The sequence below is a fragment of the Chinchilla lanigera genome, unplaced genomic scaffold (assembly GCF_000276665.1).
Source record: "Chinchilla lanigera isolate Chin_1 unplaced genomic scaffold, ChiLan1.0 scaffold00002, whole genome shotgun sequence".
Taxonomy (NCBI): Eukaryota; Metazoa; Chordata; class Mammalia; order Rodentia; family Chinchillidae; genus Chinchilla; species Chinchilla lanigera.
In genome coordinates, this window is record NW_004955403.1 from 22624646 (window position 1) to 22636439 (window position 11794).

Consider the following 11794-nt stretch of genomic DNA (forward strand, 5'->3'; position numbering starts at 1 on the left):
TAGTAATATGGGTTCACAGTTTTTTTCAGGGTTTAAAAGACATAATTTCATGTCCTTTGGTGTTTTAGAGTTTTTACTGTGACCTGTTTTTCTGATAGATTTGCTTGTGGAGATGACCTGACATTTCTCTCTTGCAGTTTTTTTTTTTGTTTTTGAGACAGGGTCTTGCCATGCAGTTCAGGCTGGCCTTGAGCTCACTTTGTAGCCCAGACTGGTCTCAAACTCGCACTGATCCTCCTGCCTCAGCCTCCTGAGTGCTGGGATTACAGGTGTGCAGCACCATGCCTGGTTTCTCTTGCAGTTTCTAATATAATTTCTTTGGTTTGATTATTTTGGCACATTAATATTTTTGGAGAGGCCTGGTCATGTCTCTTTGAGGTTTTAAATGCATCCAGCACTTGAATGTCCAGCCCATTCTCCACATTTGGTGACTTTTCTGTTACTATTTCATTGAAGATTTTCTATGCCATTAGCCTGTGTCGTTTCCTTCCTCACGACTTGTAAATCTTTGATTTGGTCCTTAATGTTGCCATAGAGATCTTGTGTATTCTCTTCGTAGGTTTTTGCTTTTAATTACTGTCTGAATGCTTTAGTTCCTTCACCTTGTCTTCTAACCCTAATACTCTATTTGATTTAGTCCATTGGTGAGACTTTTCAGCTTTGATTTGACTTAACTGAACTTTTCAAGATTTTTAGTTCTTTTTCAGAATCTGTTTTACTTTATCAAAATGTTCTCTCATTCCGCACTGCCTTCCTTAATTCATTTGTCTGTTTTTATCTACTTCGAATTCATTGATCATTTTGACAGTTTTTGAATTATTTATCTGAGATTTCATCCACTTTAATATTGATGGATTCAGTTTTTAGGAAGTTTTGTATATTTGGAGATGTTTTGTTGCCTTATTTTCTCATGTCTTTTATGTTGAGATTTGCACATCTGTTGGAATGTAAATCTCTATTATGTGAGCGTCTTTTTACTAAGAACTTTTTCTTAACTAAGTGCCTGTGTGCTCAGAATGCAAGGTTCAATTACCAGCACTTTGAGAGGAAAGTAAGTACTAATAACATCAACAACTAAAAATGAAAGTATCATGTCATCATGTAATAAAAACTTGTTTAAAATGATCTCTAAAACTCTAGTAACAAGAGAAAGGGATATATTAATATGGAACGGGCTTAAAAATAGGCATTAACTAAATTAAAATTAGTATATACATAAGGGGGGTAGGAGAAAAGAATAAAGGAGAATGAAAAAATCCAGTTAAATTTTAAAATAAAAATTATTTTAAAACATGAAAAACCATTAATGAGGGTAAACAAAACAATATAATTGGAGCAAAAATAAGATTCCTGTTTACAGAGGTATTTAAAATGGAAACATCTCTCTGCTGGACTTTTAGTATTGGAATTTACCTGGTATTAGGAGAGCTGTGAGAAGCTACTACACTCCAAAGTATTCCTTCTTAGCTCCCACCAAAACAGGCCAAACTGATTAGAGCAGTAGGCAGTCTAGGCTGCCCTACCAGTGAGGGCTAAGGTAAAGTCTGTAGCAGGGCTAGATTCAAACCCGCTACCCCAGGTTTTTGTACGTCGGGGTGGAGGCACCATCATAGAGCTGCTTTGTGAAACCTCTTGTCCACTGAGCATGTGGACTGCTTGCAGATCATGAATCCCGTGTATTTATCACTTTTTTTGTTGCTGGGACAAAGTACCTGACACCCACAATTTGAAAGGGATTTATTTGACTCATAATTTAAGGGATACAGTCCAAGGGAGGAACATTATGATGGAAGGGCATGGTAGAGCAGTGCTCACTTCATGGCAGCCAGAAAGCAGAGCAGGTTAACAACGCTTAAGGGGAGGGTACTGGGTACCAGATACACACACCAAAGCCACGTCTCCATGATCCACCCAGACACACCCTGAAGGTGTGCCTTGTTAATCCACTAGGTGGTTCCCAGGCCAACCAAGCTGACAAGCTTAAAGTGTCAGAACCAAGAACTAGAGACCCTCAGTGTGCGGGCTTGTGAGCCCACAGTGTCCAACCCAAGGTGGCGTGTAGTCTGAAGGCCTCTGAGTGAGGGAAAGCAGCTGTCCCCACTATCTGTACTGGGGGAAATACCACAGGCACCAGGCTGTGCATCACCCCCAGCTGTGGCTCACCCAGCACCAGCCCCCACAGCTGGTCTTGCTCCTTCACACAGAGCTTATAAGTGGGAGCAGAGTCTACTTCACTCTGCCTGTCAGAGCCCACTTCCCTCTTCCAGCAGACTACACTGGCTACAGCCAAAAGTTCTTGGTGGATCTGTGTCACAGTCGCTGTCTTTCTGGGCCAGGGTGACTCTCAGAGTGCCCCCCACCCCCCTGAACCACTGACAAGAAGTGTGTCTCGAGGACACAAGCAGGCCTGCTGGTTTGCCGTGCAGCCCCAGACAAGGAGGGGTTTCTCAAGAAACTGCAGAACTGAATTCCCCATTTCCTGCTGACTTGGACTCAAGTGCCCCCTTTTTTGCTAACCATCCCCACTTCTTTGACAGCTGCTGCTTTATTTGGATCCACTTGGTCTTCTCAACGTAGGGAAGCTTACATCTTTACAATCCAGTAGAAGAAATTCCATTATCCCTCCAACTCTCTGACTTTGGAAGAGTCCAGTCCCTCCTATGTGTTGTTGCTTGATGATGTCAGGTGTACCACCCAGGATATCAAATATCTCCCTTTTGGGGTCCGGGGATATAGCTCAGCAGCACAACACCTACCTAACAAGTGCAAGGCCCTGAGTTCGATTCCCAGTACCCCGCCCCCCCCAAAATCTCCCTTTTGATTAACCAAAAGATAGCTGATTACTTATCTAATTATTGGAATTCCCATCGCACTCACAAATCATATGCACACTCACGGTTATACTGTATTCCCCCAGGGATATCTTTGAATTTGACCTACCACAGTTGGCACTATTTATTTCATTTTTTTAAAATTTTATTTTAAAGAGAAAAAAATAAAAACAATATTGGCACTGTTTATTGTTCCATGTTTTTTATTGTTTGGAGGGCTTTGATTTTTTGCAAGACTGACCATTTAAAATATTATACAGACAGATCCTTCGGTTCATGAGTGTGACGACTGGGTGTTCATGCTATCTGCATGAAATGTGCCTCCCTCAAACCTTGTTATGATGTCAGCACGTTACCCGTCTGATGTGAAAAAAAAATAGAATATTATACAGACAGCACTTTAAATTGAAAACTATTTGCACTGCATTTTTTGTTTGTTTTGTCTTTTTGAGACAGGGCCTCATTATGCAGTTCAGGCTAGCCTTGAGCTCACTTTGTAGCACAGGCTGGTCTTGAACTTGCAGCGATCATCTTGCCTCAGCCTCCCAAGTGCTGGGATTATGAGCATGCATCACCATGCCCAGCTTTGCACTGTATTTTAGTTTAAAAAAAATGGTAGCCTAAACAATTTACACTAGCTGGTAACAGACAACTTAAAGGAGGAGAGGTTTATTTTGACTCACAGTCCTAAAACTATTCTTTTGGCATAATGTGTCTGACTCAGCACAGGACACTTTTATTACAGAAGAGTCCAGGCTACCTCAGAGAATTAGTATGTGCTCACCAGTTTTGTTTTCTAAAATCCTAATTCCTTATCCCATGACTGAAAAATAAAGTCAGATGCTATCAATAGGCCCACTTAAAATTCCTGCAGAGAGCTGGGAGTGTAGCTGAGTGATAGAACACTATCCTAGGCCTTGGTTTCAATCCCCAGCACCAAAAAATAAAAACAAACACATTTTCCTTAGAAAACTCAAGGCCTCTGAAGAGTGCAGAGTTGTAGTGTTTTTGGACACTCACATCATCTGGATTCTGGGATACACACACCTGGCATTGGAAAACAACATGCTACTTGTCGTAGTCTTTACCTGATACCCTCGAAAATTATGTTTCAAGTTTAAAGAGATTTATGAGTTAAATATTCATTAGAAAAAATGCTAGTAAACTCAACTTCCTAGTTTCTGTTTCTAACTTAAACTAGTTTTCTTAATTCTACTTCCTAAAATTTTAAATTTTGGTGAGTTTTTTTGAGTTTTGTTTGATGGGAAGAATAAACAATAGATGATTGTATTTGTCACATTCGTTTTTATCATATGGTATGTGTAGCCATTGTACTAACCTGCAGGAAAGTGAGAAATGTTTTTCTAGTGCCCAAAGATGTCATGTGCCATCCCAGAGGTTGCACTGGCATTTTGGAAGGCTGCTTTTAAACAGAAAAATGGATGCCAGTTAAGTTTTGTTTTACCATCCCAGAGAAACTAAGCATTAGCCTGAGAAATGGAGAATTAATTCCAAAAGGTGGTGGTAGAAGGAGGTACCCAGGACACTCACTGTAAGTATGTATAATAACTCAAAAGGTTTTAGTTATTCTTTTCAGTGAAAATACCAGATTAAACTAAATGCAATCAGTTCCTCAAAATGCCAAAATATGCTGTCACGGAATTTTGCTTACTTTTAACACTGATATTCACTGGTAACTGAATTTCCTAATAGTAGCCAAGGTATCAACAAGAAGAATCTTTGAATATTTGAGTTCTTTACCTTGTGGTGACCGAGAGTGTAAGGCAACATAGCACATAGGCCATGGTATCGGTATTGCCTCAAATGTGTTTGCTTAGCTTTATGATGCTGTAGATACGATGCCAAAGTGCAGTCTAAGTCCTCAGTATCAAGATGGGGTGGGGGAAAATTAGCCTGACTGTCTCCAGCTAAAAAGAGGAGGAAAGATATTCCTGGCAAGCAGGCAAAGGCAGCAGGAGCAGAGAGGGTGTCGAAGGGGATTGTTGGTGGCCGGAGCGCAGGGCCGTAGGAGGACTGCAGGTGCAGATGACATGGGTGTCCAGTGCAGTGCACTGCATGGTGCCTCAGGCTTCCTGTTTCCACAGAGCTTTGAAGCGCTAGACATGAGTAACTAGAAGACCGTGATAACTTCATCATTGAGCTGCGTGGCTGCTTCTTAAAGTCAGTGGAAAATTAAAACAAGAATACTGCTGAAACAGAGTGCTGTCTCTCTTGTGATCCACTCCTGTGTGTCAGATGAAAGGATCCGTCAAGGCTGTTCATTCATGCACTCACCTAACAAATACTCACTGGACCTTTGCACATGCCAGGTGCCTTCAGGCTGCACGGACACTGCTTTTCCTGAGCTCTGTCTTCTTGGTTTTCTTCTAGTGATCCAAGGAAAATTGTCTGACTAAGAATAAACATGTTTAGGGTTTTAAAACATCTAAACACAACACTTATGGGATTTAATGTTCTCCTTAATCTCTAGGGGAAGATGAGGAAGTATTGATCAAAGGTTATGACATTTCATTTATAAAGTGAACAAGTTCTGGAGACAATATACATAGCAGTGATTACAGTTCATTGTAATGCATGCTAGAAGTTTGCTAAGAGTAGATCATAGGTGTCCATACCACACACACACACAGGTAACTGTGAGGAGATAGATGGGTTCATTAGACTGATTGTGGTGATCATTTTGCAGTGCATATAAAGTCATTACATTATACACAAATTGCAAATATGTGCAATTTCTGTTAGTCATACTTTTATATTTTGGGGTGCTGAGATTAAACCCAGGGCCTCTTGTGTTTTAGCCAATCACTTTGTCACTGAGCCATACGCTCAGCCCTCAAGCTTACTTCAATAAAGCTGAGAGAGAAAAAACTCCAAAAGGGGGAAAATACCAGCTTCCATTTCCCAGTGCCTTTAGCATTTGTGTTTCCAGGGGATGATCCCAAACGAGTTTGAAGAGTGGCCATCCGAAAAGGCACCTGGATTCAAGACTTCCTTTTTTAGCTTGCAGGGTGACAGCCTTGCTTATACGTGGTTCATCTGTGCTCAAATTGTCAGGGAACACTGGGACAGGCAGGTGTGTTCTTCTTTTGGTCATTCACTTGCTACGAAGAAAGTCTTTTGCAATGTTTTATATAACTTTTAAAAAATGTATTTGTACTGTATTTCCAAACATGTAATTTACATTTTGTAAATATATAACCCAAACAAACACTTAATAATCTTGGTTCTAGCCAAGAAACCAACTAATCACTTCATATACTTTTTAAGATTTCTGGAATTCAATCAATCCAATATTTAAAATTTCCATCCTAAAATTATCCTGTTAATTTGGTTTTCAGTTTAGAAAAGTAAAGTTTTGAAAGTACAGAATTATAGTCCTATCACCCAGAGACAAGTATCATTTTTGTGCATAATCTAATTGGATTTTGTCTTCTGATTGTTATCTATGTTTTACAAAATTAGTATCTTGTACCCAACTTCAATCTTAAATTTATACAAGTCATTGAAACTTTGCTTTTCTTAAAGTATGTGATCCTTTTTATGAAATATATCATGTTAAAGAGCTGCATAATATTTTTTAGGGACAATCAAAATGACTATTGCCCTATTTTTGCCACTTTAAATTGTTTTCAACTTTTCACACCAGTTTCAACATTAACACCTTTGTATATTTTGTTGCTCTTCAGGACAGATTTCCAGGTATATAGATTATTTATTTTCAGAGTATTGCATGTAATATCACAACATTTCCAAACTGTTAACCTAAAAGATAGGACATTGATGGTCCCTGTGCTAATGATACAAGAAAACAGAAACTCCCAAGCTGAACAATACCTGGGATGAGTTCGTGTTCTCTAAAATTGAAGAATGAATTTTAGGAACAACGGAGGTTAAAAGCAGAACATATTTATTGAGGGAAAGAAAGCTTCTGTCCAAGAGAGGGACAGAAGAGGGCAGGGTTGCCCAAGACTCTGTCTTTTCTAGGGGTTTTATAGAGCAAAAGGCCTGAGGTGAGGCAGGTCCAAATGGGGGGGAAATGGGAAATCACAAGGTGGGCATGAGGTGGGAACAAAACTACAGTCAGCCAATAAGAATTGTTCAGGTAAAATTGATTAAATTGGGATCAAATGGGGAAGCGAGTCATGTAGCATGCAGGCATGAATATAAAACAGGGGCTTTTCCTGTAAGAGGTTGGGTCAGTCATTCTTCAAGATGATTGCTACCTATTTAGACTATCAATCCCTGATGGCCATCCCTAGGAAGGTATGTGGGTGCATTTGTTTAGTCTTTTGTCTTGAGGTCTGGCCCGCAGCAAATACGGCTCTATTTCCAAGGTATCTTGTCTTCCATACTGGCTCCTTCGAGGGCCTGGCCCTGTCTGACTGCCTATATTTCCATCTAACTCAGTTCACTGTAACACCAAGATTTCTTTAACACTGATACTGCGCTCTGCTGTGATACTGCTATGACCTTTCTTTTCCCCTGCCCTTTCCATGGTTTGGCATATGCAGAAAACAGTAGTACTGCTATTACGCAGTGGTACAGACACACAAGACTGCTCGAAACCGGAAGTCTAGGCAAGTAATGCAGCCCGAACTGCTCAGAGGGCCAAGAGAGCAACATCTCCACAAAAGGAAGTTTTGCTATAGAGAACTCGGCATAATCCTGTCCTCATTTCTCTTCTATGAATTTATTTCTATGAAAAGTAAGTTCTAAAGGAAGACTGGGACATCTTTAGTGATATTGGCCATAATTTTGATCCAGTTTTCAGTGACTTGCTTAAGTGTAAGTTTGAGGTCTGTTATCTACCAGATTTCATGAAAAATTATCCAGATCCATAGCCTGCTACCTTTGGTCTTCACTGTTTAGCTGGTGGGTTCCTTTTAACCACAGTCTCAATGCTGACCAGTGAGAATGGACGCTGAACCTGCTGAAATCACTCTGCTGAATCTGGTCAGTTCTCTGAAGGTCAGCATGGGCTGCTCCTTCTCTTCAGCAGACTGGTGTTCTGTGCACTTTCTGACTGCTCTTCATCAAATGCATTAGGGTCAATTTCAATTAGGGCACCAGCTGAGAGGAGAGTTGTCAGAATTTCATTTTCTCACTAGCAGTTTACTGTCTCTACTGCAAACAGAATGAGCCACTTGAAAAGAATGGCAAGCATTTTTTTTTTCCAAGAAAACCTCCACCCACGTGAACACTTAGGTAACTAACGCCCTTGTCACTGTGCTGTTACAGAGCATGGACGTCCAAGAGGCTGCATTTTTAAGTGATGCTAGATGCGAAAAGACAATGTGTGACACGCGAATAAAAATGTCATCAGAGCAAATATATCTTGTAAAGTGCTAATAGTGCTAATAGAAATGATGATAAATATGAGCTCAGTTTTTCTAAAGCGCAGCCATTATCCAATTATTCCAAGGGATAAAATGAAATACGCAAAAGGTCTAATGATCCTCACTTCAATTCATTTTAATGTTTATGGACTCTATGCAATAGCTCTAGGATAAAGAGAGGATGCAGGAAAAGTAGTCTTCCAAGGGTATGGGCTGCCCCCATGCCTGTCAAAGCCTTAGAAACACAATTGTGCTTAGCCCGCCCATGAATTGGAATTACAGACATTTTTAACTGATGCTCTTGTTTTCTGATTGACGTTTTCAAAAAATTTTACCTTAAATGGGTATTTTTCTCCTCTTTTAAGTGGAAGTATACTTTCTAAAGTCCTATGCTTAAGGTGCACATGATATTTGGTTACACATACACACAGTAAAATATTAATTACTGCAGTCGAGCAAATCAACATCTATCATCTCACATAGTTAACTTTGTGTGTGTGTGTGCATGTATGTGTGTGTGTGCACGGGCATGTATGTGTGTGTGGTGAAGGGATCTAAAATCTACTCTGTAAAACGTCCACTATATAAGGTGGTGTTGTTAATTATCATTTTCATTCATCTTACCTTACTCAGACTTTGAACCCTTTGACCTACATCTCCGCTTTATTCCGTTCCTCCACACCGCGAACTACTTTTCTACTCTCAGCTTCTGTATTTGTTTCAATTCTTCTTTGTTTCAATTCTCCACATAAGTGCGACTGTGCATTGTTTTTCTTTCTTTCTCTGACCTATTTAAATTAGCATGATGTCCTTTCAGTTCATCCTTATCATGGCAAGTGGCAAAATCTCCTTTTTAAGGCTGAATGAAATGTACAAAAAAATAAAGGCTGAATGACATTCATTGTGTGTGTACCAGCTTTCCAAAAATCCATTTATCCACTGGTGGACACTTAGGTTTATTTCTGTCATATCTTGGCTATTGTGAATGATGTGGCAGTGAACAGAAGGGTTAGGATTGCTGTGTGTCTCATCACATTTGGTATAAACTCAGAAGCAGGATTATTCATCAGTATGCTAATTTCCTTTCTTTTTTTCATTTTTCCTTTAAAAGAATTTTTTTTTCCATACTCAGCTCTTTAAGGTTGGTAGCTCTGTTTGTTTGTTTGTTTGTGCAGTATACAGGGCCATTGCACTGACCTACATTCCCAGGCCTTTTTTTAATACTTTATTTTGAAACAGGGTCGCACTAAATTACTAAATTATTCAAACTAGGCTTGAACTTTTGATGGCCTGCCTCAGGCTTTCGGTGCTGGGACACAGGAGAAACCCCCGCCTCCCTGTATGCCACGTGAAATGTGGTTATCAGTCTCCATTCTGATTTCCCAGTGACTGCATCCATCTATATCCTACCAGTACTGTGCAGGGGCTCCTTTTCTCTACCTGGCGCTTGGTATCTTTTGTCTTTTTTGGTCACAGCTCTTCTAACAGGTGTGAAAATTTCTCTTGTGTTTCGGTTTGCATTTCCCTGAAGATTAGTGACACTGAGCACCTTTTCATATGCTTCTTGGCCATTTATATTTTCTCTTTGGAAATATATTTACGGTATTCAGGTCCTTTGCCCATTTGTTGATCAGTTGATTTGGTTTTTGGCTGTTGAATGGCATGAATTCCTTATATATTTTGAATACTAATCCCTTATCAAATATGTTTCCTAAGTGTTTTCTTCTAATCTTTAGGCTGCCTTGTTATTTATTGATTTCATTTTGTTCATTGTTTTCGTGTTGGTTTTGCTATGCAGAAGCTTCCCAGTTTGATGTGGTCCCATTGATTATTTATTCTTCTGTTACTTTTGCTGTTGGTGAAATATGCAAAAGTTCCTTATGTTTTCTTCTAGGAGTTTTATGGCTTCAAGTCTTACATTTAGGTTTTTCATTAATTTTGAGTTTATTTTTGTAAGTGGGATAAAATAAAGGTAAAGTTTCCTTCTTTTGCATATGGAAATCCATTTTTTCCCAGCAGCATTTATTGAAAAGATTATCCTTTCGTACTGTGTCTTTTTTGGTGGCCTAAGTGTAAGTGCCTTTTAAAAGAGATGTTTTAAATTCATATAGCCAATAAAGAATTTTATTCACAGGCCTTATTAAAAGCACAATTTTCTCGAGTTCAAAAAGTGATCAAAGTGCCAAAAAAATTTCTCCAACTATAATCTCTTCTTGAATAGAAATTTTTAATAATAAAAACGTCTCAAAAATGCTGAGTTTCACAAAACTTTAAAATGTACCTGGTCAATTAAAAAAAATGTATCTGGTCACTGAAAACCGAGGTTCCTGCTATAATTTCTATGCTATAGTGCCGTACATCATGCGCCTGCACTCACACTGAATACAGGGCTAGGTTTGTTCTTCACCAGAATGAAGATAAGAAGAATAAACTTCAGTGAGTCTGGGTACCGGGCTCTATTCTATGTACTTCAGCTGCATAATCTTTACAGTCACAGTGTAAGGTAGGATCTGTTGGTGATGTCATCCCCATTTTATATGTGGGAAACTGAGTACTTTGTTCTTGATGCCAAAAGTGGCCGGCAGTAAAGCCGTGTCTACACCTTGGTCTGGTGGCAGATCACTGTCTTTTCATTTACCCCTCGGTATGCGGCCGAAGCCCTGTTCCTACAGGTGGAGCGGTGGAGAGTTCGATCGCTGAGTTGGACGACGTTAGATAGCCGTGCCGCCTCTGGGTTCATTCTACTTCATGGGTCAAAGTTCAGCTGAAAGGAGGTGTGAGCCAGAGCAGAAAGGGGGTTGGTGGGGAACCAGCACTAAAAGTCCCAAGGAGAGCAGTCCTTATTTGACCTCTCCGTACCTGCAAACCATTCCGCTGCTGACGCTAATCCAGCCAACAGCCCTGCTCCTTATCCCGTGCCAGATCAGGGAAGTGAGGCAGAGACGTAAAGGTTTCTAGACGTTCATGCCGCAGGTCAGCGTTAATGCTGAAATCCACAGCCCTCACTTTCTACCCTTTCAAAGGAATTTTAGGGTCATTTAGCACTGGGGGCAGGCATAAAATAAATATATAAAGATCATGAGAATTTCAAGCTTTCCCTAGGAGAACTTGGTTATTTAAGTTCCTCTTGCAGGTTAGTTTCCTTTAGTGATTCTCAGCAAGTTTTAAGCCACTCCTCCCCCGCATACATCTAGTTGGCTAAGCCATTTTCTAGCAAATTTACATTGATGTATGTATCAGCGTAAACTGATACATCTATATCTATCTGTCTAGATATAGATAGACATCAGTTCAGTGGCGTTTTAGAGATGACACTTCTAGCATCTGTAAATATTGTTTTACATATTTCTTTTATAATCTCATTTTATTCTCAGAAGCATGCCGCACAAGTGTTACGCAGGTTACACAGGTCCCGCGTCGGACTGGCCTGAAAAGGTGGGCCCCCTCCCCTTTAACTGTCAAGTGGGTGAGTTAGGTTCTATTGCATTCCCATGTTGCAGGTAAGACAGCTGGAGGTCGAGGGGGCCGAGCACTGCGAGGTCGGGGCGAAGCCTGGGCGGCCCGGCGGTCCTGGGTGGGGCGCCCGGGCCGACCCCGCCGGGCACG

The 11794-nt window shown here is 40.3% G+C and overlaps 1 protein-coding gene across 1 annotated transcript in view; it reads left to right on the plus strand.

Moving 5' to 3' along the window:
• Positions 1 to 11566: 11566 nt before the first annotated feature.
• Positions 11567 to 11794, plus strand: part of Mtnr1a (melatonin receptor 1A) — a 22355-nt gene continuing 22127 nt past the window's right edge. Inside the window, exons 1-2 of the mRNA XM_005373892.1 lie at positions 11567 to 11623; positions 11689 to 11789. Coding sequence (XP_005373949.1) covers positions 11567 to 11623; positions 11689 to 11789 — 158 coding nt within the window. The remainder of the gene's footprint in view (positions 11624 to 11688; positions 11790 to 11794) is intronic.